The 25,197-nt window shown below is 45.8% G+C and overlaps 1 protein-coding gene across 4 annotated transcripts in view; it reads right to left on the bottom strand.

The window, feature by feature from the left end:
* Nucleotides 1-25,197, bottom strand: part of adgrv1 (adhesion G protein-coupled receptor V1) — a 59,727-nt gene that overhangs the window by 15,422 nt on the left and 19,108 nt on the right. For 2 of the 4 annotated variants that reach the window (XM_088376347.1, XM_088376349.1), the window contains 67 exons: nucleotides 24,925-25,104; nucleotides 24,037-24,217; nucleotides 23,768-23,961; nucleotides 23,570-23,699; nucleotides 23,264-23,344; nucleotides 23,006-23,145; nucleotides 22,578-22,943; nucleotides 22,253-22,496; nucleotides 21,969-22,184; nucleotides 21,685-21,900; nucleotides 21,374-21,618; nucleotides 21,100-21,281; nucleotides 20,535-21,033; nucleotides 20,155-20,464; nucleotides 19,836-20,045; nucleotides 19,639-19,769; nucleotides 19,469-19,568; nucleotides 19,194-19,373; nucleotides 18,956-19,119; nucleotides 18,790-18,877; nucleotides 18,558-18,581; nucleotides 18,070-18,148; nucleotides 17,850-17,988; nucleotides 17,642-17,783; nucleotides 17,299-17,564; nucleotides 17,008-17,183; nucleotides 16,795-16,922; nucleotides 16,536-16,717; nucleotides 16,317-16,463; nucleotides 16,164-16,244; nucleotides 15,821-16,085; nucleotides 15,605-15,727; nucleotides 15,313-15,535; nucleotides 15,039-15,243; nucleotides 14,828-14,974; nucleotides 14,433-14,688; nucleotides 13,952-14,154; nucleotides 13,680-13,856; nucleotides 13,437-13,613; nucleotides 13,192-13,371; nucleotides 12,959-13,123; nucleotides 12,767-12,890; nucleotides 12,569-12,692; nucleotides 12,359-12,497; nucleotides 12,104-12,289; nucleotides 11,808-12,043; nucleotides 11,522-11,670; nucleotides 11,249-11,447; nucleotides 10,955-11,174; nucleotides 10,641-10,880; nucleotides 10,289-10,438; nucleotides 10,003-10,223; nucleotides 9,657-9,930; nucleotides 9,430-9,573; nucleotides 9,183-9,354; nucleotides 8,981-9,119; nucleotides 8,340-8,908; nucleotides 8,002-8,265; nucleotides 7,802-7,919; nucleotides 7,548-7,719; nucleotides 7,206-7,448; nucleotides 6,313-6,720; nucleotides 6,049-6,221; nucleotides 5,690-5,936; nucleotides 5,465-5,604; nucleotides 4,716-4,876; nucleotides 4,307-4,407 (listed from right to left, as the gene is read on the bottom strand). In XM_088376347.1, the coding sequence (XP_088232473.1) occupies nucleotides 4,307-4,407; nucleotides 4,716-4,876; nucleotides 5,465-5,604; nucleotides 5,690-5,936; nucleotides 6,049-6,221; nucleotides 6,313-6,720; nucleotides 7,206-7,448; nucleotides 7,548-7,719; nucleotides 7,802-7,919; nucleotides 8,002-8,265; nucleotides 8,340-8,908; nucleotides 8,981-9,119; nucleotides 9,183-9,354; nucleotides 9,430-9,573; nucleotides 9,657-9,930; nucleotides 10,003-10,223; nucleotides 10,289-10,438; nucleotides 10,641-10,880; nucleotides 10,955-11,174; nucleotides 11,249-11,447; nucleotides 11,522-11,670; nucleotides 11,808-12,043; nucleotides 12,104-12,289; nucleotides 12,359-12,497; nucleotides 12,569-12,692; nucleotides 12,767-12,890; nucleotides 12,959-13,123; nucleotides 13,192-13,371; nucleotides 13,437-13,613; nucleotides 13,680-13,856; nucleotides 13,952-14,154; nucleotides 14,433-14,688; nucleotides 14,828-14,974; nucleotides 15,039-15,243; nucleotides 15,313-15,535; nucleotides 15,605-15,727; nucleotides 15,821-16,085; nucleotides 16,164-16,244; nucleotides 16,317-16,463; nucleotides 16,536-16,717; nucleotides 16,795-16,922; nucleotides 17,008-17,183; nucleotides 17,299-17,564; nucleotides 17,642-17,783; nucleotides 17,850-17,988; nucleotides 18,070-18,148; nucleotides 18,558-18,581; nucleotides 18,790-18,877; nucleotides 18,956-19,119; nucleotides 19,194-19,373; nucleotides 19,469-19,568; nucleotides 19,639-19,769; nucleotides 19,836-20,045; nucleotides 20,155-20,464; nucleotides 20,535-21,033; nucleotides 21,100-21,281; nucleotides 21,374-21,618; nucleotides 21,685-21,900; nucleotides 21,969-22,184; nucleotides 22,253-22,496; nucleotides 22,578-22,943; nucleotides 23,006-23,145; nucleotides 23,264-23,344; nucleotides 23,570-23,699; nucleotides 23,768-23,961; nucleotides 24,037-24,217; nucleotides 24,925-25,104 (12,855 nt within the window). The remainder of the gene's footprint in view (nucleotides 1-4,306; nucleotides 4,408-4,715; nucleotides 4,877-5,464; nucleotides 5,605-5,689; nucleotides 5,937-6,048; nucleotides 6,222-6,312; nucleotides 6,721-7,205; nucleotides 7,449-7,547; nucleotides 7,720-7,801; nucleotides 7,920-8,001; nucleotides 8,266-8,339; nucleotides 8,909-8,980; nucleotides 9,120-9,182; nucleotides 9,355-9,429; nucleotides 9,574-9,656; nucleotides 9,931-10,002; nucleotides 10,224-10,288; nucleotides 10,439-10,640; nucleotides 10,881-10,954; nucleotides 11,175-11,248; nucleotides 11,448-11,521; nucleotides 11,671-11,807; nucleotides 12,044-12,103; nucleotides 12,290-12,358; nucleotides 12,498-12,568; nucleotides 12,693-12,766; nucleotides 12,891-12,958; nucleotides 13,124-13,191; nucleotides 13,372-13,436; nucleotides 13,614-13,679; nucleotides 13,857-13,951; nucleotides 14,155-14,432; nucleotides 14,689-14,827; nucleotides 14,975-15,038; nucleotides 15,244-15,312; nucleotides 15,536-15,604; nucleotides 15,728-15,820; nucleotides 16,086-16,163; nucleotides 16,245-16,316; nucleotides 16,464-16,535; nucleotides 16,718-16,794; nucleotides 16,923-17,007; nucleotides 17,184-17,298; nucleotides 17,565-17,641; nucleotides 17,784-17,849; nucleotides 17,989-18,069; nucleotides 18,149-18,557; nucleotides 18,582-18,789; nucleotides 18,878-18,955; nucleotides 19,120-19,193; nucleotides 19,374-19,468; nucleotides 19,569-19,638; nucleotides 19,770-19,835; nucleotides 20,046-20,154; nucleotides 20,465-20,534; nucleotides 21,034-21,099; nucleotides 21,282-21,373; nucleotides 21,619-21,684; nucleotides 21,901-21,968; nucleotides 22,185-22,252; nucleotides 22,497-22,577; nucleotides 22,944-23,005; nucleotides 23,146-23,263; nucleotides 23,345-23,569; nucleotides 23,700-23,767; nucleotides 23,962-24,036; nucleotides 24,218-24,924; nucleotides 25,105-25,197) is intronic. The other 2 variants (XM_088376348.1, XM_088376350.1) reach the window with 1 other exon arrangement.

Raw genomic sequence — 25,197 nt, 5'->3', positions numbered from 1 at the left:
CCGCAGCCATTAGTGGCTCTCTCGCTCGTGTTCTCACACGTTTTCAGGCAATCTTGTGAAACTCCATTTGAAGCACCAATGAGCTCACCGCTTTCAGGGTAAACAAATGTCCTCCAAACCGACAAAGTTCACTTGACATGTGGAGTGCGGCCAAGACAAGCGGTCAAACTCCAAAAATAGAATGTTCCTAAAGGACTCCACCCCCCCCCCCCCCTTCCACTTTGTTTATCATCTGTAGTGTCAGCAGTGCCGTTTGGTCTTTGACAAATCCGAATCAGGTAAAAGGTTGATCCCGTTGCATGAAGCATTGCACGTATACAAAGAAATGCTAAATGCAAAAGTTACACCTTGACGATAAATAAAGATTATGCTTTGATTGCATCCATCTTAAAGTCTGTACAAAATGAAATAATGCAATATAGAATTGCATTCTGCATGATACAAAAATAACTCAAGCATTCTTGACCTGCTAAATTTTATAGCAGCTAGCAGCCAAGGTAGGGGCAAACAGTAGAACCGGGCCGAAGGTGAGAGGTCACCGTGGCCTCCTGTTACTGTTTATATGGTGCTTTTTCTGGAAATAGAGGAAAGTTCATGGAAGTGATTTTGAGGTCACCAGCTGTTTGGTCAACAGACAATTGGCAAAAACGGCGAGTCCACAAAGGGCAGAGTCACTCGCAGCGCAGGCAATGACACGGAACTCGACTGCATTACATTGAAGTATTCCAACAAATTCATTCCGGAAGCGGAATAGGGAGCAAGAACTTCAGTTGTTAATTTTAATTGTATTTGTGATTGTTCAAAACGTACTTTCTTTCCGATTCCCGACCGAAGGGCTCAATTAGCAATTAACCATTCCAATGGGAAAAGCTTCCACATGTTTATGACTTTGTTCAAGGGCGATTAACTCGAGATTGCATTTTTTCCAATCAGGATACTGCAGATGAAAGTGCTGCTTGACCGTTAAAAAAAAAAAAAAAAGGCAATTTTCTACTTTGCATGTGCATGTTACACAGCTAAAAGAAAAGCATCACAATGCACGAGGCATTAAATCAACTTTTGACAACATACTTTGCAGAACAACACCAAAGTGGAGAATAATCCTGGTTGAATTAATTTCTCTAATTTCAAGGCCAACTGTCACAACTTCAAAAAATTTGCACTCCACATTTGTATTTGTTTATTGTTTTGCGGCATGTTCTCCCAAATCGTTTTATTTGAACTCCAAAGTGCACCACTTTTTAGTGCTTATATAATGATTCTTTATTTTTCCAAGTAACTTTTAAAGTTCACTTTAAAACGAAGGTCACTTTTTAAACAAAGTCGTGTTTGTTTGCAAGGAGTTCCGCAGGGATCCTTGACGAGGCCTCTGCTAAGGATAATAAAACGCAAACTAGAGCACTGGACTGTCTGTAATTAGATTAGAGAAGATCATCATTGGTCAAACTGATGAGTCACACAGGATGTGCGCTGTCATTTCCAGAAGGATAAAACGATGTCAGAGAGAGAGAGAGAGAGAGAGAGAGAGAGAGAGAGAGAGAGAGAGAGAGAGAGAGAGAACGCATTTGGGTGCCCGATATTCCGATTTAATCCCAGCAGGAGGAGAGAACAAGTCATGATTCACAGTTAAATAAAACCAAAATAACAAGAATATTATAAGAGACAACATGACTCTGTTTTGTACCAAATCTGTTCATACAACATGTCATGATTCACAGTTCAATAAAACCAAAATAAGGAGAATATTATAAGAAACAACATGACTCTGTTTTGTACCAAATCTTGTGAAGAGACAACAACAGCATGAAAGCAAAGACTTCTCCTCCTCCTCAGCCGAAAGCAAGTCATGACTGCGGTTCTCTCCCAAAGACACTCATGCCGTTGTTTCCAACGCTCAGAGCCAATTGCACAACTTGCATTTGTCTCGTTCTCTCGGCCTAACGCTCGCACGCAAAGAAAACTATTTTTTCCCCTCCCAAACGCTTGAGGGTTAAAGACGAACAATTGGATGGGACATATTCTCTGACGTCAAAGGCACAAATCTCATTGTTTTTTGATTTGATGATTGATTGGGCACGATGAGAACGGGTAAACTTCCTCAGGAAAATGTTTTATTTACATTGGTGTTAAGCTTTCTTCCCGACAAGGCCCCCTCTCCGGTAGAATGGGCTGATTATACAAGCCAACCCTGACGTGAGCCTCTTTTACACTTTTGGAAATCCCAGCAGTAACCACTTGTTGGCTCTGTTGAAATACGGGAAGGGAAGGGAAGGGAAGGCGGGCGGGTCGGTGGGTGGGTGGGTGGACTGAGCGTCGTACGTGGAAGAGAGGTTGTCACGTATGTGTTTACGGGCTGAGAAGCAAAGCTCTGAATGCTGGAGCTGGTCCCGGAGCTAACAGGAAATCCTTTCAGCAGAATAAGCTAAATACTTAGTCAGATAAAGAACAACAGTGGGCTTGCAGAGGAGGGAAACACTTAAGTGAGTCAGAATGGGGACTGTGTTATCACAACGCATCATTCAGTTGTGTTTTCATTGGCTTTGACTTGAATCCAGTGAGAATTCGGAACCCTGCTCGGTAAATGCGGGATCATATTTACTGAAAGCGAACTTCTGAAGGAACGCTAACTTGAAATCATGGACAAATGCTAAAGTAGCAAAGTTAGTCAATGTTTTGAGTGGAAACTTTGGACAAGTACATATACGTATATAGAAACATATACATATATATACACTTATACACATACTATATATATATATATATATATATATATATATATATATATATATATAATATTTTATATATATACATATATATATATATATATATATAATATTTTATATATATATACATATATATATATATATATATATAGTATGTGTATAAGTGTATATATATGTATATATATATATACACGCACACATACACGCGCACACACACACACACACACACACACACACACACACACACGCAGACACACACAGACACACACGAGTTGGGTAAATTTCCATTCTACTCATGCAATTTTCAGTTGTCTTGCTGAGCACAGGGGCAAAGTGCTGGACCAAGTTGGAGAAGCCTTCACTTCATCGCACCAATAATTTTGATGTGAAAGCTGGCACGGGGTACATATGTATTATTTTTGGTCTCTGTCTATGTATTTTGACAAAAAACAGGTTGGCTAATCAGAATTTGGACCGCACATTTAAGCGTCAACTATGTGGGCAAATTAATTCATTATTAATGCCATTTCTGAAATGTTACTTTCAAGAATGGGAGAGCGGCATAACAACAACTTTTCCATTTTCCGTTCTGGCCTTTCTTGACAACTGTGGGTCATACTCGGAGCCATAAATCAAACCAGCAACTTTAATTTTCAACCCAACAGGAAGCGGCATCAGCCCCACCACCGCAGATAAATAGGCCACTCCATCAGTTGCGATTGGCTCAAGTCCCAACGATGCAAATCAATGCTGAGACACCACGGGGCATCCCTCGACGCAAATTACATTTATTAGATGCGAGATCATTGAACTTATATTAATGATATATTCTCTCTGTCGTTCAACGACGCGGCTGAATTACGGTCGAAATTGTTCGTAAACGCAGAACGTCTTGCATGGGGCCCCAGCAGGAGACAATCAATCCTTCACTTTGGACTTTAGGGTCCAGAGTCTTCAATTCAATTGGCATGAGACCAGAACACAAAAGAAAAACTCTTCTTTTCATAACAATAGGACAATGTCTTGACTTCCCAGAAGGAGGCCTGAACGTCCATTGACATGGAAAGAGAACAGGACGGAATTTTCCATTCCAAACCCATTTAGGTCCAGGGGCTCTTTCCGGGCCATAAACGGGTTGAGCCCAAGGTGCGTAGCCCCCAACAACTCCAGGCTTATGTTTGTCAACCAAAGAGAGGGGCTACCTGTGGAAATTTACCAGTCCCGCACTTGTTACACACGACAAAAGTGAGATGGCATATCTTGCTCACTGCACTGTTCATGTGACAGCTTGCGTTTTTAATGGGCAAGAGTGCGGGGGGCATGCTTTGGTTGTCAGGACACTGGAGCCCGCAAACGACGCAAAGCCGGGACATCTGATTGTCTGTCTCTTTGTATATTCATGATTATTTACCAAAATAAAAAATAAACAACGTGTACTGGCTGTATAGAATATTAATGTCGCCCTCCCCCAAAAAACAGGATAGGGTGCCATGAAAGTTTCATTTTTTTGCGCGGCTTTGAATGACTGGAATGTAGTGCGGAACACCAAGGGAAGTTTAAAAAGAGAAGAAAATTGGCATTACCTGTGTTCCGAGGCAGCTCACCATCATGTGAACGAGCAATTTGGCAGCGAACGTGGGCAAGCGGTAACACAGGACGTGTGCAAGAATGGCCATTGCGAAGGCTGGAAAGGGGAAAAACAAATAAAAAATATGTGTTAGGTCAAACGAGAAAGGTTTGGAAACTAGGAGAGTTGTGGAGAACGACAATTCTTGCTAAACTAGCAAAAAATAAAAAATAATCAAGGTGTGCCACATTCAAGTTTGTTAGCTTAGCAGACTGCATCCTGGTTTATAGAGGACGATGAGTCGGATTCTGATTTTGGGTGGGTGGACAGTTCCATTGTTGATATAATAAATCTATTCCCGACTGGAAAATTAAAATTGTAAAATTTATTCTGGGAAAAAAAAAACCCTCAAGCCATTGTGGTACCTGAAATGCAGATGAACCCCGAGGCATAGAAGGCCTGGTTATACGATGCAAGCGGGGCAAACTCCGCGTAGGCCGTGTAGACGGACAAGTGGGAGCAGGCACATTCCACGTGGCTGCTGCTCTCTTTCACAACTCTGCAATACTGACCATCCGATGACCAGCTAGATGGTTGAGGAGACAGACGTGAAATCAACAACAAATCTAGTAAACTAGGTCGCAGGTATTTGAGCATTGCAATTCAGTTGATTTAAGATAGCAGATGTAATAAGGTCAGTGGGTTTTCCGGTTCTTTCCCAAGCCATGACACTCTCGATCCAATCTCTCAGCGGTGTGTTTATTGCAATAATATTGGTCCGGCTCTAAGCCTCAATGTTAGACCTTCAGAATGTTCTCATTAAATGGAAGGCGAGTGTGAGGATTCACAGACAAAGGCAAAGTGTCCTCAGGCACTGTGGAACTTGCAATGTGCTCATTTAACAAGTTGACCTTGCCCAAATATGTGAGGATGACAGATAAAGGGAAGCACACGCCGCTAGTTTTACTGAGTATTTGGATTCGGCATTGGTCTCTTATTCAATTTCCTCTCAGCTATGGGAAAATTAATGGGTCAATTCACTTCTTTTTATTTACCTTTCCTAATATCTAAAGGAAACCTGAAGTAAATGACATATAGGAAAGAATGTTTGACTGTAGTAGAAATAAACTAGGGGCGTTTTTGTATGTAATTGATCCATTCCGTGGTGGGCTACCTTGCAGTGGTCTGGTTCCATAGAAGGCACATAGAACGTCCCGGTTTAAGTGGTTGACCAGAAGTGTGGATACGATACATCACCTCCATGCCATCTCCAAGGGGTCTGGATTTTCTGTCCTGGAGGCTGGCAGAGAAAACCTGCACATGAGCAGAAGAGATATTGCCATTTGTTTTTCTTAATGGGGCAATACTGCCTCCTGGTGTTTAAAATCCAACAGCCCACCTTTCCATTGAGAGCGTTTGTGGAACCATTGGTGACAAACCAGAGGTCATTTTTAAACTCGATCAACTGAACACGGCTGAGGTTGCCGCAGTCAGGGGTGGAGGAAGCCGGCACTGGCAACAAAGTGTCTGGAAGCTGGAAGAAGTCTGCATTGCTACCTCTGAATTTGTGTCCATTGATTTGTGTTGGATACCACTGGAAGGCGGAGATGGACATGTGTGCGCACGAGTCCAAGATGTTGCCCCCTCTGGAGAAAAGACACATGATTTGAAAAAAACAAACATTTTAAAGCAGGGATATCCAAAACTCTTCTCAGAGAAAAAAAAGAAATATAATCATTTACGATAATGTATACTGACATCTCACAGTGACGGCTCGTGATGGTTGAGAACGCAAATCGTTCAGTCACTTCCGCGAGGTGGCTGAGGCCCCGCGTGTCGGCTCGACTCGGGTCGGCCAAGGTACACAGCAGGTCATAGGTCAAATTGCGGCTGCTTTCATGGAGAGATGCTCTGTCGGACATTGCAAGCAGCTAATTTGGAAAAGAGAGAAATGCAACACAGAATAGTAACAAGTGAGTGAAATTGAGTAAGTTACACCGGATGATGTCACAGTGGACTCACTTTTTCCAGAGCTTCAAGCACAGCCGTCATCTGCTCTGAAGACAACACGGAGGCAGTCAGATCGATGAGCCCTCGCAACACCTGGTTCAGTGTTGCCGGGTCGAGTGGTTGATGCAACTTCCCGACAAAGGCCCAGATAGCCGCACTGGCAACATTCGAAACGAGCGTCACGTTTGCCCGGCCAAAGTCGCTGTGCACTCTGGCACCCCCTTTAGCATTGAACAGCTCCACTTGGAAACGCTTTGGCCGAGGGAACGACGAGGGCAGGTCGGGGGTTAGATAAATGTCCACCGATGTGTTACGCTGACCCGGGTCAAAGGTCAGCTCGCCTTCCTGCTGAGGGAAATCCAATCCTTCTTTAGCAGGATGGATTACAAATGGGCCGAGCACCTCCTCTCTGGAAAGCTCCTAAAGCGGAAATACATTTTTCAATGAGACAGATTTCCATCAGCCATCCATTTTTATTTGTCTGAAATTGGAGTAATTAGTAGGAACGAGTATTTAGAGGAGTTATTTTGTACTGTATTCAAATCTTGTGAGAACTTCTACCAGGATTGTCACTGCACATGTGCTTGAATAGACAAAATGAGGTCGACTGAGCATTGCTTTCGTCTCACACCAAAGCTTTTGTGAGCTACTGATAAAAGTTGAGAAGATGAAAGCGGGACAACATCACCATGCGCTTATGATTTTTGTTGAGTGCACTCTCCTCTTTTCATCTCCAATATGACAAAGTGAGAGTGCGTCTGGCTTAGTAAAGTGTATTCAAGGTCAAAGAAGAGAAACAAAGGAATTCTCAATAATAAATAAATAATAAAAAGTAATACATAATAATAAATAATACATATTTATATAATAAATAATAAAAAAACAGTGGAATAATTGTGTCATACCAGAGTGCGATATCGTACAGACATGGGTGAAGCTGTGCTTGCTCTTCTGACCACCTGGAGACTGAGCTTTGTGGTCGTGGGAAGGGCGGTGGGAAACCTGTGGCTAAGGTCAAAGTACACGACGCCTCGTGGATCGTCACTCTCCGCCAAGGTGATGTTGGCAAATCGGCCGGTTTCATTAATGGTGGCGCCTGAGCCCACCTGAAAAACTTCCACCAAGAACCAAGTCTCGTATTCTGGTTCCTATGGAAGTAGGAATAGAATAAATAAACAACTGAATAAATCAGAACTTTACTAAAACGGATATAAATCAATTTCCAAAAGATCAAAGTCGGGTCTCACTTCATCATCTCGGACCTCCAAAGTAAAAGCACAGACGATCTTTCCTTTCCTACATAGGACAAATCCCGAAGTGCGTACTAGTTGTTTGGTCAGGTTGAGTCCGTTGCTGACAAGAGTCGGAGCTGCGTCGTTCAAAGTGGCTCTCCAGAAAACTTGCAAGTCCTCAAAGGCTCTAAGCAAGGGGAAAAAAATGTACTCAAAACGAATATCAAGTAAATAATTGAACACCACGTTAAGCCAAGACAACAGATTACCTGTTTTCCTGTCTTTGAACAAACAACCGAACAGTTTTGTTCTCTGAATCTTCATCAAGAATCTGGCCCATCAGAGAATTATGACTGAAGCCTACAATACCGTTATGGAAGTCACTACCTGTTAAAGCAAATCAAGCTTCATTAAATAACTAGCTAAATGATCTGTATACAAATAAATTAAGCACATTTCAATTTCTTACCAAGGATGGTGATCTTGGAAAAGGCCCCAAAGTCCTGGTGTTGACTCTCAGTGATCTGCGCCCCACCTTCAGGATCACTGAGATAGATAAAGAACACCTCCTGGCCTTCCGGTTCCGAGTCATCCAGGATGAAAAGAATCACCTGGGTCTCGTTTTCCCCGGCCGGCAAATGCGCAATGCTGGTCTCCAAGAGGAAGTCTTGATTCTCCTTCGCGAGAGGCCAAACGGGCTCCAGCGTGAAAGGGAACGGAGTCGTGCTTCCGTCTGGAGGAACCCGAAGCCATGCAAGTTAACTCAAAGTTGGATTTGAAAATCGATCATCGAATCGAGGGAAGTACCTCCGAACACTCGCAGTTTAACTCGTACGTCTCCGGCCACGCTGTCTGACCTGCGCACCCTGAGGAGAACCTTTCGCTCCTGTTGGCTCTCTTCATCCTTGTCCTCTGGGACTTGGACCAGACCAGGACCGATACTTAGCACTCCGCTGGTTACGTCGCTTGCCAGAATGGTGACGGTTGCCAGACTGTGCAGTGGGTTGATTCGAGGGAAGACGTCAGCCAAAACCGAATTTGGACTAAGAACTTCAACATGAGTAAGGTTGACATGAAAATATTCATCCGGCTCAGACAGCGAGTCATCTAGGATTGACAGCTGAAGGGAAATGCTGGTTTGCCGAGGAGAGTCAAAAACCAAATGGCCCTTTGGCACGGCGACAAAATCGAATTCTGCAGCGGCGCTGCCGGCTATCGTTGCGTAGGACAGGCGGGTGCTGTTGCTCCGAGAACCGTAGAGCTTCTGGACATGGAGCCTTATCGTCTGAATGTCCTCCTCGATGACCAGCCGACGAGATTCTGGTGAAAATTGGTAGATTCCCAGCGGCTCCACTTCTGCCAATGTGAATCCTGACCTGTGCAGAGAATGGTCATGTCGTTCGAAACAGGTTGATGCCACAAGCCCCGCCCAGGTCGAAAAGTCTCACCTGAGCTTGACAGTGTTGTCTGCAGTCGTGCCAGTGGCGCTAGTGAGGTATAACGCATGCGCAGTTGGCTGAGATGCATCAGCCACAGCTGTCAGAAGTATCACCTTTGTCCTTTCTCCATGGGAGAAAACCAATGAGCCTAAATTTGAGGAATGAGCACAAGTTAAACAGTCGTACTTCTCCCACGTTCTGATTTTCTTACCTGAATTTGGCACGATAGTTCCAATCTGAAAACCAGGTGGAGACTGCCCTGAAGGATACCCGGCTCTCCACTGGACCCTGATACCCCCAAACAATCCGGCTCGTGTCACCTTTGCCTCACATTTCCCTGTATCGACGTCTGGAACCAATAAAGCCAGTGAGGCGAAACCAACCTGATAGAGCAGAAAAAAAATGACTAAGTGGCTTTTTTTCCACCAGCAAAAGTTCTATTCTATCCACTTACTAACCTCTGAGCTAGCAGCTTCTTCTGGCACAGTCACCATAGCAACAGAGGACTCGTGATTGAGAAGTGGCGGTGTGCCAAGTAAAGGACTGAGCATTCTTACATGAATAAGCTCTACAATGAATCTCCCACCCAAAGATAAAAAAACCTGCCAGAGAAAAACCAGTCAAATTGACAATACACACAAAAAAATATTTTTAATCCTGATTGTCTGTCAAAAGTAATTCTAACCTGGCTGCTGATGTGTAATGTGACCGAACTGAAAGCCTGTCCCTCAGTGAACAAAAGTTGTCCATCAGCTTGTCCTCCCACAAACATGGCCGTCACCTCCTCTGTCCCGCTCGTGATGCCGTAGCCCACGCTTACGTTACCAAACAGCCCGGCGAGCCGAGTGGCGTTCACTACCAGAACTCGACGGACCTCCTCCCCGCTCCCTTCCACAAATAAAGACTGTTTTTCAGGATTCAAGGAGAAAACACCGTGGGGGTCGTCATTAGCGGGCACCCTGAAGGATCGACGAGAAAGACAGATTGTTTACGGATTTGATTTGAAAAATCGATATAATCACACAACCAACCTAATGTGCGTGCGTAAAAGGATGGAATTGGCCTCCAGGGTAGCGCCGCCTTCCACTGCTGTCAGTTGAACGGTGTAGAGCTCCTCCAGTTCTGGCACAGTGTCAGGCCGAAGGCTAACGACTATTTCTGCCTCGCACTGACCTTCTGTGATTAGCACAGAGCCAGAAAATTCTAAAAAGTCCCCAGCCATGTCAAAGTCGGAATGTATCCGCCAGTGAACCTGAAATCAAAGTGTTTGCACTCAGCTTTGCTTAAGCCAAATTTGAGCGTTGAAAAGGATTTTACCGTAACGTTGCCCATGACCCCCTCCCGGCGTGTGACGGGCAAGGAGATGTTGAACGGCCCCTCTGCTTCTGTGGGTTCCTTGTGGACACCTTCTTGAAGTGCATCATCTGTAAATTGAACTATGCCGTTTGGGTCCCCGAATTTTTCAATCTGGAAACAAAAAGCGTATTAATTGTAGTGTTTATATTCCAAATCAGATGAAGTATCTTACAATAATACAAAAGAATACTCAGTTATTGTATAAATAATAAAATTATATATATAGAATATAATATTTTCCTTGAATATCATAATATTTAAGCAATATAATATTACTGTTACAATTAATAAAAAAATTAAAAAAACAAGTTGCCTTTAGTGTTATGGATCCAGCCTGAGGGTCGATGTCCACGTGTCCAGACAGAAGGCGAAGCTCTATGACAAATTTTTCCTCCACCTCTACTTCCCCGTGAGGGAGGATCCGAAGTGTGATAGTTCGTGTGGCTTCCTCCCCGTCACTGAAGAAAAAAGATCCATTCAAGGGCTCCCGGATGTCCGTATTGGATGGAAGGAGAGGCTCTCTGCTGTTTGGACCGAGGATGGTCCAAGCAACCTTGAGAGGGAGGATGAAAACCCCAAATTAGGATTCAGGACTAGCACATTAGATGGGATATGTTCTTGTGGTACCGTTGCATTGCCCAAAAGACCTCCTGCCCTCTCCAAGACCAGCGTGAGTTTTCGGGTGTCGTTCGGGTTGTTGATGGTGATCAGGCTTTCGTTGAGGAACCGCACCACCCCGCCCGGAGCGTCGCTTTTGTTGATGGTCACCCTGACGACTGTGCGAGAGCCGAGGATTGCTCCACCCGTGGTCCCAACCAGCAAGATCTCGAACGTCTCTGCGTATTCGCTAACATATATCATTTCAAACGTCACTTGTAAGGAATAAACGACCACGCCTCGATTCCATATCAAGGTTCTCACCTTTCTGAGTCATCTAAAATTGTAACATTAACGACCCCAATTTGCTGACCGTTGACGAACGTCACCGAGCCGTTGTTTGCCACGTAGTCGAGATCAGGAGTTGCGCTCAAGCCTCTGGAAATGTACACCACTGAGACAGTTCCATAAGAACCAGCTGTCCTCAACACTGGGATCAACAAAAGGCCTGCATCCTCCTCAACTGAAAGTCACGAGCGAGAAGTTGGACACGGGACTTTCCTGAACACAGATTCAAACGACTTCATTGGGACTCACCCGTGATGTTGATGTGGTCCTGCTTAAATTCCAAGATACCCTCAGCGTTGTCGTTTGTCGGTATTACAATAGCAAGAGATGAGATGTCGCCTATGGCTGGAGGCTGGTCCAGTTGGAGACCCGACTCGTGCACGGTGTAATCTACACCACTGACCAGTAGGAAGAGACAGAGATTGTAAATTCATTTACACAAAGAAACACAATTTCATACTGGGATACGAAATTGAAATTGAGTCAAAGAACAGGTCATAGAGGCAAAGGCACCTCAAATCTTATTTCTTTGTACCTGACGTTGACGAGATCCACGTCAGTAATGTTGACGTAGAACGTCTCGGGCCCCTCTGGCAGGTTGTCGTCAAGGATACGCACTGAAACGTGCTGTGATGTCTGACCCGGGGTGAAGAGCAGCCGTCCCGAAGCGGAGGCAAAGTCCTCGCCGCTAACTGCTGTGCTGCCTGACGTCTGGTAGGTGACCCAAACGCTTCTCAGACTGCCCAAAGTGCGACTTATGGTCACATTCACCTAAAGGAAAAACAAACCGTGCTGAACGTTTGTATTATTTTGGTTACTGCTTGTACTTACAATTCCATCCTCCTCGATTGCGCTTATCTGCTGCTGGTTGAAGGAGAACACGCCGTAAGGTTTGTCGCTGGCCGCCATGGTTATTCTGGCATATCGTGCACTGGGGCTGATTTCCAATCCCGGGGTCACGGACGTCAGCGTTAACTGGAACTGGCGACGTTCCTCGGGAAAGGCGTCATCCACAGCCTGGGATGGCAGTGGACAAATCACAGTACTGCAGGTACTCCAAATGATATATCCCGCATTGGTCAGTACCTTCAGGATGAAAGATGCAAATGATTGCTGGTCTTCTATAATGACTGAGCCAGAGATGTTTACAAACTCAGCAAGCAAAGCTGGGGTGATATTCCACTGAACCCGCACGTCACCAAACACACCCGGCCCACGGATGAGGCTGGAATAAAAAAAAGATTTTCTCATATTAAAACTCAACACAAACACGTCTTCCCATGATGTTGACCTCACTTGACAACAGCACTGCCGTTATAAAACCCTTCCGGTTCTCCAATGAAAATATTCTTTGAGGAATCCGCCAGACCTACGATTCCCAGGGCAGCTTTGTCGGCCACGATGGTGACGGTTGCCAAACCTGGAGTGGAACGTCGACAAATGAGTTTGTCCAATCAATCTCAGTTGCAGTTATTAAATGATTTTCTTATCTACCATTTAAAGGGTCAATGACAGCAACGCCGTCACTCGCAGGGAGAAGCTCAACAGTGAAGTGTTCATCTTCTTCCAGAACGCTATCAGCGAGGGCTCTTATCACAAACGTCTTCATCGAGTCAGTCTGGAAGAAAAGAAAGATCATTTTCGATTGGCCATTTTAATCTGGCAAACCTTCCAATCATGTTGTACCTCAGTGAAGACGAGCGTCCCATTGAGAGGTGAAAGGTCATGAACTGCCCGTCCTTCCAGTTGCCACAGCAGTGTCACCGCCCCCTCGCCTCTTTCGCTACGCATCACTGCCAGTTCGGCGACGGCAGCGGGATCGTCAACAAACTCTGGCTCGCTCACGGTAACCTTGGAGAAGAAGGAAGTTGTGTGAGACAAAAACATCAAATCTGCAAGGTGTCCACAAAGGCTCCTACCTGAAGCTGTTGGAATCCGAATCGTCCTAGAGGTGAATCATTGGGCGGAATAGTGACAGTGACAGAGGTCACCTCTCCCAATCGAGCGCCGCCAATCACCCGCAGCAAATTGACTTTGAACGTCTCCGAAGCCTCCACAAGGTCCTCATCCAAGATGGTGATAGCAATCACAGCTCTCCGCTGGAAGAACCAAAGCGTTAGGAACCTGTCAAAGAGTTCCCATTTGAGAACTTCGATTTATCTACCTGTCCATCTTGGAAGGTGACGTTACCCGATGAAGGGCTGAAATCATTCAGATCAGCAGTCATGGGTTGAGCCTCCCAGTAGGCAAGCAGTCTTCCACTGGCACCAGCAAGGCGCACCACGGTGAGCTGGAAGATGTTGTCAGGTGCTGGCATCTCATAGGCCACCAACGAGCTCGCCTGAAACAGGATTACAATTTTTAGCTCATTGTTACAATACGACATTTCGGGGAATTCTGCACTTACTTCTGGCGTAACAAACTGCAAGATCCCGCGAGGGTCGTCATTTTCCTGGATGGTTACTTCAGCTACTTCCATGCCAGGTCTCTTTACAGAGGGCTGGCCTGCTCCGGCTAGTCCGCTCACTAACTTCACACTGGTGAGATTTACCAGGAAACTCTCTGACAGTTCTGGGATGTCATCCTTAAAAAATAAAATAAAATAAAATAAATAAAAATAAATAAATTTGTACATTTTAGGCAACACATATTATTTTTGACAAAACAATGAATTATTACCGGAAGGATTGTGATGGTCACAATGGCCACAGTTGCTCCTTCTGTCATAATAAGTTTGCCATCTTTGGCAACATAGTCCTGATCTGCAGAGGCCTGGTTGTCTGGAGGTTGGTACAAGGCTGGCCTGGTCTCATAATGTATTTCCACCTCACCAGAGGAGCCGTGCTCCCGTACGATGGACAAAGTCAGATTGACTGGAACGCCTGCAAAGTTTGGAGAAAGTTATGACGGAAGACAACATGAACAATTACATACTGAGGAATTTCTGTTTCAAACTAATCTGACAGCCTTTCCAGATGGATTAAGACAAATTTTGGGATTAATGATATCCTGGAAACACTGAAAGAACCTTTACGGTAAATCTCAACATGTTTTTATCTTCTAATCAGATTTTTCCTTGTCAAAGGACACATTCTAATACAATCAAGATGACTTCTGGATAGCAGTGAAGTCGAAATATCTTCACAGACTTTTTCCTTACCCAACGGTTCTTGTGTTTGAGTAATCTGAGAGTCCAAATGCCATCCAATCACCCCGTAGGGGGAACCGTTCGGCAGAATGGCGAGGAGCGCCCGCGCTCGCGACGGGTCGATGACAGCAGCCTGTTGTATGTCCTGCAGCTCCACCGTGGTCACATCCATGAGGGTGATGCTAACGCTCTCCCTTAGCTCTGCCACGCCATCCGCTAGCACAGTCAGTGCGATGAAGGCAACCGACTGACCCTCCGAGAACGTAACCTACGAGGACCACAGCAAATCTTCAGATTTAGTTTAGGCAGGTTTGAGGTGAGATGAGATGAGAAAAATGCCCCCCAAAAATACTCCTGTCTCCATAGTACATAATGTTATGTAATATTACTGAAATGTATTTCCGTACCACTCCCGAAGTGGGATAAATGTCCGACAGGCTCCCACTGGCAGTCCAGTGAACGGTCAGTCGGCCAAAAGTCCCCCTTCTCCTCTCCACGGTGAGGGAGACCTGATGATTCTGCTCCAACTCCTCTACCTCCAAAGAGAGAGAATTCTGGAAAGGCCAGGAAGTGTATTAAATAAAAATATGCATCCAAGAAAATGTGACGTTATCTTGCCTGGGCAAATCCAATCACTCCGTGGGCGTTGTCGTTGCTCGGAACCTCAATGGTCACCTGACCCCCGAACCCAATCTCTGCCCCACCCTTTGGATTTTTCAGGCGGACCTGAAAGTGCTCTTGTTCTTCGGGAACATCATCATCTATGACGTTCACCGCAATCTGTAGCTCGCTGTCGCCGGGTAAGAAATGGAACTCGCCAAAACTGAGGTGGAAGGAAACAATAAATGAGTTTTGTGGAAATGAAACAAACTTTTCAGCCTGTGATATCTACCTGGGTATGAAGTCAGATTGATTGGAGACTGAAGTTAAGAGATAAACTCTGGAGCGGTTCTCCTCAGAAGAAGCTAAGAGAGTCTTGGTGGTGTTGAGGGACGGGACCTTCAAGAAGAGGAATCTCCTCGCTGGTGGGGCCTTCAAAATGACGTGGAAGAGGCCGGCATCAGACCTCCACGAGTACAGTGACGAGCTATTTCCACCGCCGAGCATAACGTAAACTAGGAGAGACAATTGAAGCATAAGTATCGGCCACATTATTAGGCACACCTCTCACGTCTTGTACTTACTGAGTCCGGAGGGAGCAATGAACGGGTGGATTGAGGTGAGCCCTGGGTACGTGATGGACTGCTGCAACTCAGGAGAACGTTGCCCTAATCTCCACAGGAGCACCTCACAGGAGGGAAGAACATCTGAAAAAAATGACGCATATACAATTTATTTTTGAAGGCTATCCTGAGGAATTACTTATATGTCACCAAATGTCCCCAAAAAAATGACATCACCTTGAAGAAGCACCAAGAAAAGTGTGTCCTCTGCTCTAGTCTGGACTGTCTCCACTTGGCTGACTCTGCCTGTGATGGGGAGGGGCTGTGGATTCCCAAATCTTCCACCGGTCCAGCGAAGGAGCAGGCAGCCCGTCGTCTCACTGTTTAAGCAAACTACTAAATAAAGAGCCTCCGCGTGGGCCAATGGAGTCACACTGACAATATGTTCTTCAAAGTCCAGCGTCTGCAGCAGGGTGAAGGAGCCGCTGGTCCAAACAAATATCTGTAGCATGAAGCGAGAAAACAAAAAGTGACATTTACAACAGGTAAGGTGGAACAAATGGACAATATCTGACATCACCTGACTCGATGCAATAAGAAAATCTCTGTAGTCAATCGAGAAGTGTTTGACTTCCGATGCTTCCACGCCTAGGATTTGTTCCTACAGACCGCAAAAGTCAATCGATCCAAAAATATGTCATGATTGATGAGTCGCAATAAATGTTGTACTGACCAATGAGACATTGAGGTCCTTGTGTAGTTTTAGAATGCTGAGGTTGGCCGCAGGAGCGAAGGGCATGCCGCCATGTGTGATGGCGATGTAGCTGCTGTTTTGAAATGCAAAGCCAACACAAGAACTTGGCTCCTCAATCCTAGCAGACTGGAAGGGAGAAACCAAATTAGCATTATGGCATAGGGTGTCACCATGAACTTCCATTTTTTCCTGATTTACCTCGACTGGCACAAAGACTCCTTGCCATTGATAGAGCGTCGCCAACGTGTGAGAAGATCCCACGGCGGGATTTTTATCAAGTCTGACGGCAAGGACGGTTGGCATTCCGGGGACAGAGCACCAAGTGGACGTGGGGCTGTCTTCAAAGCTCTGATACAAAGCCATCATGGGGAGAGGGCCATCTTCGAGACACAAGTAAGGACAAGAACGTATTTTCATGATGTTGCTTAATCTTGGATGCAAATCTTTTTGGTATCACCTGAAGCAACAGCGGTGGCAGACTGCGTCTCCCACTCCACGCTGACGGCGGACTCCAAGCCATTACTGCGAGACACGGTGAGGAAGATGGGGCCACCTCCTTCCTTTGCCACCACTTTTGTGCTACTTCTACACAAGAAACAAAAATGCAGTTTTCATACAATTGGCCATTCCGCCGTAGAAGTCAACTAAAGCCATCGTATGAATTGCCTACCTATCGAGAGTGGGTCCAATACGGAACAAGCCGGATGGGGCGAGGTTCTCCAGGACGGTGATGACAACATGCAGTCGATCACCTAGACGCGCACCGGCGGTCGGGTTGGACAGGATCACCGTGAACGTTTCATTGGCTTCGGGCTCGGCATCCAGCAATGCTCGGATCTCCAGCGTCTGAAATAAAACAAGATCTGTGATATGGCCGGTACCGGGTATCGGTACCTGGTATCGGTACTTGCCCATCCTGACAAAAGACTACTGCAATTCATCCAATCTCAAGGTTAGTCACCTTAAAGCGAACGCCATCCTCCAGCTCCACAAGCCCTTGGGCTGGTATGACATCACCGTCGGCAAGACTGCCATTGGCGTCCGTTATGGTAAATTGCACGGTCACGGTACCGACCGTGCCTTCCTCTGGGTACCGAACGACATAAAGGGTGGCGACGCTCTGGCTCAGTCCCAGCTGAGATGTGGGCTCCTTAAGTAAGTACGGCCCGCTGCTGTTAAAAGATAAGACGCCGTGCCCGTCGTCGCTCGCCAGGATGGTCACGGTGGCTGAAATACAAAGGAATAGAAAGTCAGTGGAGGATTTTTCTCTTGGCCGTTAGGAGCGTTTATCGGCGATGACTAACCTGTGGTATTGGTGCCGATTTCGAGACCAGGCGACGGATCGGACAGTATCAGCTGGAATCGCTCGGCTCCCTCTGGAACGATGTCATCGACAATCTGCACCTCGACAAATTTGTGTTTTTCACCATTGACAAAATGGAGCACCTGAGTAGATGAAAGAAGATTTGAAATTGTCTTTTGGAGCGTCCACGTGTTTTTGCGTGGTTGTACCGTTTGGCTGATGTTGTAGTCCAGGCCTTGCTGGGCCTCCAGGTTCTGGGCATACAAGAACAGAGAAACATTGCCATATGTGCCTCTGTTCCTGTAGGCCACCAGAGTCAAAACACCCAAGGTTTCATTCACTTCAAACCTGGAAGCCAAATATGAAATATGAACATCAGACTGTTTGGATTGGAATTTAAGCGTGGCAACATCATAAATGTTTTCTCACATGGTGTTTGTCCATTCGATGACTCCTCGAATTCCATCATTGGCAGCAATGATGACCTCCGCCACCAAACCTTGAGTGTCTACGGCACATGATGAGGATTCATATTTTACATTTGCATATATTTTCAACTTTAACTCTAACAAAGTAAACTCTAGAAGCTCTAAAAGGAGTTTGAGGAACCATATTTAAATGGCCTTCCCTTTATGAACAAGCGGCTGGGAAGCCCAACTATGGTTTTAGTTTGTTTAGTTAATCTGCTCTCATGTAAACTCATTCTCTCATTCTTTTTTTACGGGAAGCATCACCCTCTATCCAAACCACATGACTCATGGCCATGTGTGACTCTGATTTCTCATTCATAAGCTCCACTCTAGCACGAATTAGGGCAAGCGCTGAAGCGGTAACAAGCCAGCTCACTGGTAATAAAAAGTTACGGGAATTAAAGCCGATTCTGTTGCTGTGTAAACGACAGTGGGAGCATAAATTACCTGGTAATGTGCAATACGCGACTTCTACTCACACAGAGCAAAGCAGTGAGGATTGTGAGAAAGTATACAAGGAAAGTTATTTAGACAACAATCGTGTCAAATGCAATACACCCACAATTGATCAAAATAATGAAAATAAAATAATTTTAAAAAAGCAAATAAATAAATTAAATAAATTAATAATAATAATAATAATAATAGAGGAAAAAAACAATTCCATTTAGTCTTGTACCAAGTTGCGGAGTGGTGGCAAGGGTTGTTAGGAGTACCGCAGATGTAATGTTGACCAGAAAGTATTCCTGCAACTCTGGAGTATCATCCTGATAAAAAAAAAAAGCAAAAACATCTTGAACCGTCTGTCTTGTAAAAGACAAATTGATCCATCAGTATGTCTTTACCTCCAATATGTTGACGGGCATAGCGGCAGAAGTCTGACCCTCCTGAAGAATCACAGAAGCACTTCCAGCCAGGAAGTCTTTTCCTGGCTCCGCAAGAGCGCCTTCGACCTTGGAGAGGTCCTCCAGGGAACCCTTGAGAACCTCATAGGTGACATTCACAGCTCCTGAGCAAAGAACCGTAAGAAATACCATCTGGTCAAAATAGCCCTCACGGGAATTGAACTTCAGATCAACTGACCTGACGTTCCCAGCTCCCTGTTGATGTAGATATTTATGGCTTGCTCTCGCTCCTCGGTGGTCACTTTAAGGGATGACGGCGCGATGGTCAACAGCCCGTATGGTTCGTCGCTGGTGTCCACCGTCAACACCGCCGCACTCCCCAGAACATCAAAAGTGGCGTGGCCCGGTGCCGCGACACCTTCGACGCGGAAACAATATTCGAAATTACGTTCTAAATTTTGTAGGATATTTTACTTCACAAATTCATGCCGTACGGAATTGACTGCGTGTTACCAAAAGTTTGGATGTCAGTCAAGAAAACGTTGTATTCAGCTTTGTCCTCTGGCGTGACATCATCGAGCAGCTGTACAGCGATGGTATTATTCAATTGTCCCTATTGAAAGAAACATTCATCATTTGTTAAAGGCGTCTCGTATCACCAAAAAAAGTATTTTGTGTTTTACCTCATGAAATAATAGTTTCCCTGAAGTAAGAGCGAAAGTCCGTTCTACGAGGGGACCTTGTATAACCCAATCCAACGTGACATTACCCAGACCTGGAGCAGTCCTCAAAACTAACAAGTTCAGCTTTTCCCCTGTTAAATAAAAAAACATTTAGTAGGGCCAACGTTACTATCAAAGCGTCCCAACTGGCTACACACCTTCTCTAGCGATGACCGAACGCGATTCTGGATGGAATCCCACGACGCCGGCAACGTTGTCATTAGCCAGAATCACAATGTTGACGGTATCCCAACTGGGGAGGATGCGACTTCCTCCCTCCGTCTTAACAAGGCCAATCATGAGGCTCTCGTTGTCTTCTGGCTCAATATCGTCTCTGATGATGATCTCGATTGTCTTCTTGAGATCACCTGCAGACACATTCAAAAAGTTAACTCATTCACTGCCAACCCAGTCTTTGACGTCTATAACCATCAATGGCACTGAATGGCAAAACTATTAATGCAAATGAACCCCTACCATCAAAAAGCAAAGTTCCCCCTGTTCCAGTGAAGTCTCTATCCGGTGTGGCTTTTCCTCCAACAAACCTCCACTCGGCAGTCACCGTCCCCAAGTTGCCTCCTCGCCTTTCCACGACCAACGGAACGACCACTGAAGGTTCTTCATGAACCTCAATGTAAAGCCCCTTATTTGTAGCGTTGGGACTGGCGCTGTATATCAAAAACACCCCAAATGCATCCCCGTTCAACTGGATGGTGACCACGGCTTTATCTGGCTGCCCGATGGACGGCAGGTTCCTCAGCTCTGCAGTCAAATTCATCAGCTCGACCTTCAAATGACACGAGGCAAAAACACACGTTTCATATATTGAGTCAAAATATACTATGATGTCAAAATACCTTTAAGATCTGGATGGCAAAGCTTTCATCCATTTCAGCGACGTTATCCGTCAAAATGAGCACAGTGAGGTTTGCTTCCCATGAGCCGTCCTCCATGAAGGCACTTTGGGAGGTGACGGGGATGTAGTCGCTCCCGGCCGAGGCCCGGCTGCCGTACAAAGCAGCGGCCGCAGTCGCATTTTTCACATAGGTTACGACCCGAGACCCGGTTTCGAGTTCTTCGGCGCCCGAAGTCACCCAAGTGCAGGAAGGCGGAGTTGTGGTTGAGGATATGGAGAAGGCTTGGCAGGTATGTTCTCGAAGACACGCAGCAGCACAGGCAGTTGTGGAATCCGTCAGGCCGCTGATGTTAAATGTCCCTTGAGGGGGAGTGTCCGGAAGGCCCGCTTTGGGGGTGTCGTAGTAGGTCAGCAGGTTCCGACCCTCAGCCCGAGCGGAGTCGAGCGGGTCGATCGGAGAGGTGCTGTACAGGATTCGCAAGCGGCCAAAGTGGCCGTCACTGAAAATCCAAAAACGGGATGATTAAGCAGAAAATGCAACACACAATTCAGTTTTTCCATCTTACCTTCGTAGGACGGTAATATTGGCTCTGAAGACTCCTTCCAGCGGCTCTTGAATACGGTAAACAGAATCTCCGAAGTGGACGGTCCCATATGGATTGTCGTTGGCGGGCACTTTAACGTTAACGGATGTATCGCTTCCGAGGTTTCCGCCGTTACTGGCACTGGTGAGTTCGATCTTTATAATCTGTCAAAGACACAATATAATTAATAATAAATAATTGGCTAAATTATTATTAAATTAAATTAAATTAAATTAAATTAGAAATGTATTTTTACTTCTGTGATTTCAGGAACTTCATCCGCTAAGACCTCCACTCGGAGAGTCTTAACGGTCTCTCCGGGAGCAAAGGTCACGTCTCCCGATGTGGGTCTGATGTCCCCCGCTGCGAGTTGACCGTTCACAGTGGCCTGCCAATGGACCACCACAGTCCCAATAGTACCGGCATGACGTACTATCGGGAGGGCAACTTCAACAGAGTTGGATGCTGGTTCCTCTATCGTGACTGGAGCAGCATTGAAGACTGGATACGAGAAGAAATTGTGATGAACCTTCTGTAGCTATGGTGTCAGAAATGATCAAAACTAACCAAAGGCACCAAAAGGATCATCTGAAGGCAATATGGTGATAATAGCACGTGTGATCTCTCCCAGCAAAGCTCCTCCGGTAGTCTGATTGATCAACTCGACAACGACGGTCTCCTCCAGCTCCGGGACCACATCATTGATGACATAAATAGGTATCGATTTGCTGGATTCCCCTTCGAGAAGAACCACGTCAGTGGAGGCCACGCTGTAGTCTTCACCTGCGGGGAAACGTGTCGACCCAGGTGAGAGACGCAACACAACAGAAGGCAAGAGCTCAGAAACTTACTGACTCTTGCCGTCAAGGGCACGGCTCTGAACTTGACGGATACGTCTGCAAATATCCCCCCCACGCGTGTGACGTTGATGATGGGGCCGACGTAGTCTTCGGCCACGCTGACGGCAGAAGCTGACAGCTGAAGAACGCCAAAGGCGGCGTCGCTGGCTTCCACGATCACCTGCGCTACGATTTCCATTTTCGGGCCGAGAGACGGCGAGTTGGAAACTGCAAAGGAAGTTTAAAGATATGATTGAATAAGATGAAATACAACAACGGTTCCATTCGTTACTTACTGGGCCTCTCCTGCCCTCCTTGGACGAGCCGTACGTCCATCAACTGCACGAAGATGGACTCGTCTCTCTCCGGATCCTCATCGTCCAGCACTCGGACGGTGACGTTTGCTTCGCTTTGATTAGCCGAGAAAACAACTGAATCCACAAGCGGGACAAAGTCTCGCCCTTCGGTGGCTCGGCCCACTCCGGGCGTCCTGTAAGGTGCTGGTTCTGCTTCCTTGAGTGTCCTGAATGTGACTCGTACCTTGAATGGGAAGAAAATGACACAGGGAGTCAAAAGATGAACATTGTTGGAAAACAGTCACACAAAAAAAACAAGACACACCTGTCCCATGGACCCTTTTTGTCGTAGTATGCTGAGGGTAACAGTTGAGTCGCCTTCAGGGAGGCGGACGGGCCTTGTGGTGTTGGAGAAGACAAAAACGCCGTACGGGTGGTCACTGGCCAGCACAGTTAGAGTTGACGTAGTCTTGACACCCAGACGTCCGTGAGACACGTTAACCAAAGACACGGTAAAATTCTTGTCCAACTCTGGGACCTCATCCTGGGCCACGGACACCAAGATGCTCTCCGATGTCTGCCCGACTCCGAAGAAGATGCTGCCGGACCGGTTCAAGAGTTCCCCTTCGGAGCTGGGATCGGCCTCCCAGTACACAGTCACATTGGAGAGATCACCAAAAGACCGATCCACCTGGGAAGATGTTGTGAAATTTTTGATGGCATATTTGAATCCATGTGAATAACTCAACAGACCTTTAGGACCACAGAGCTTTGTCCATCCTCAGGTTCTGTCCCGTGAACGGAGAGGAAGGCGGGGTTGAAGTCGAAGACTCCGTGGGCATCGTCAGAGGCTGCGATGGTAACCGTGACGCGGGAGGCGGCTCCCAAACTGGCTATACATATATAAACACAACAAATGCCTCAGAAGAAGATTCTGATGGGATTCTGACAGTTAGTCAAAAATCATTAGACTTTCCACACAAAGGAGGATATCAGGAGGTGAGAACTTACCATGGTGGAGAAAGGAGGAAGGCAGGAAATCAGAGTCACTCTCGCCACTACCACTTTCCTCAACATGCAGAAAGTGATCCACTGGTGGATCACAAACCAGGATCACACGTGAGGAGGAAGAGGGAGGGAACGGACGGAGGATCACACCACCAGGGTATCAGATCAGGAGATCAAAAATACATCGGGAGGAAAGTTGATAGGGAGGCCATTCACAAGACACGAGATGCACAAAACTAGCACAGGTTCTGCTAATGCTAATCTGACAACTCATTGCAGAAACCCGACAGAGAAACAAAAACAACTCACCTCCCCCATCAATATTGAAGAGCTCCACTCGAAATTCCTTGTCCAGCTCTGGAACAGGATTGTCAATGATGGTGACCGTAATGAACTTTAACCTTTCTCCTGGGAGAAAGTCCAGCGTACCCTCTGAGTCCTGATGATAACATACATCAACATAGCACACTACATGGAAAAGATTTTGGATTAAAGTGAGAGGGGAACCTCATAGTCTTCAGGGCTGGATGCTGTGAAGGGGGTTGTCCTGTAGCCCACCAGAACCCTTCCCAAAAGGCCTTGAGCCCTGGCCACAGGTAGATGGATTTGCCCATCTTCCTCTTTCACAGTGATGTGTGCAGGTTCTAACGCAGGTGGGATCAAGCCTTCACCTGGTGGATCCTCTTGGAACTGCAGCAAGCCTGCAAGCAAAAACCAAATCTGAGCTGCAACAAGTATCACAAATAAAGTTATCTTTGAGGTGTGTGGGTGAGTACCATAAGGGTGGTCGCTGGCCATTACAGTGATAGTGTTGACAGAATTAGTGGGGTCAATACTGGCACCACTGGCAGGAGTGGAACCGGGCTTGCCATCACTGGATCCTGCCGACACCAACGTGACTTGAAAGCTCTCTGCCAGCTCGGGGAGGTTGTCATCCAACACCAAAAGGTTCAGTACCTACAAGAAATGTGCAAAGACTGAAATTGGCTCACTACTGTACAATACAAAAATACTACAATTGACAGTGCAATTATCAGAATTGCCACTAGATGTCAGTAGTTATCAAGAAACACAAGCAGTGGTTCCAAACTTTTTTGGGTCGTTCTTCAAGCGCCACCTTCACCACCAACATTAAAATAAAGTGATGTAGTGGGCCCAAGTCTTCATTGAAATTGAGAAAGTTGTTTTATTGATATAAAAAGGCATATTAGTCACTGTAATATTGCTCACTCATTAAAAATGCATTGCATGAAAAAGTTAAAGGGAGCCCTCACACCACAAAAAAGAATATTAGTTTTGCCAAATGTTGGAAAAACTCACAAAAAGATTCTGTTTCTATTATGAATCTGAATAAGATAACCAAAATATTAGAAACACCTTTACGTTAAGATCCAGTGTCATCATTTAGTGCTGCTGAATAAAATCACATGATGAATAATTATGTAAAAAGTATAATTAAATAAATACCCCTCTAACAGTGTCGATTAAAAGATATTAGATTTATTATATCATGTACGTTTGTTTATTTTATAATATAAGTATTATTCAACACTGACGCATGGCATGCAAATCAGCCTGCTGGCAGCACTTTGGCCACACTTATTTTGGGCCACACGAGCAACCACCCAGGCTTTTCCAACTGGTGAGTCATGATTGTCACACACCTCTGAGCGCTGGCCACTCATGAAAAGTACAACTCCAGTGGCATTGAGAAAATCCTCGTGTGCGGGCGACTCCCCGTCGGCGCTGTTCATTTGGGTAACCGAGTAATTGACGTAAACACTGTCCAGGGATCCTCGCATCCGCTCGATCACGCAGGAAACGGTAGAACCTTCCTCGGTGGTCTAGCCACAAACAAAAGGAAACACAAGTTGAATTCAGAAATAAGCTGCATTCCAAAACTTTCAAGGTGTAATTCCAGCACAAAGTGAGCGATG

This window comes from Syngnathus floridae, chromosome 5, assembly GCF_059516105.1.
Source record: "Syngnathus floridae isolate MCC-2025c chromosome 5, RoL_Sflo_1.0, whole genome shotgun sequence".
Lineage (NCBI taxonomy): Eukaryota > Metazoa > Chordata > Actinopteri > Syngnathiformes > Syngnathidae > Syngnathus > Syngnathus floridae.
This window is presented reverse-complemented; position numbering and strand designations above follow the sequence as displayed.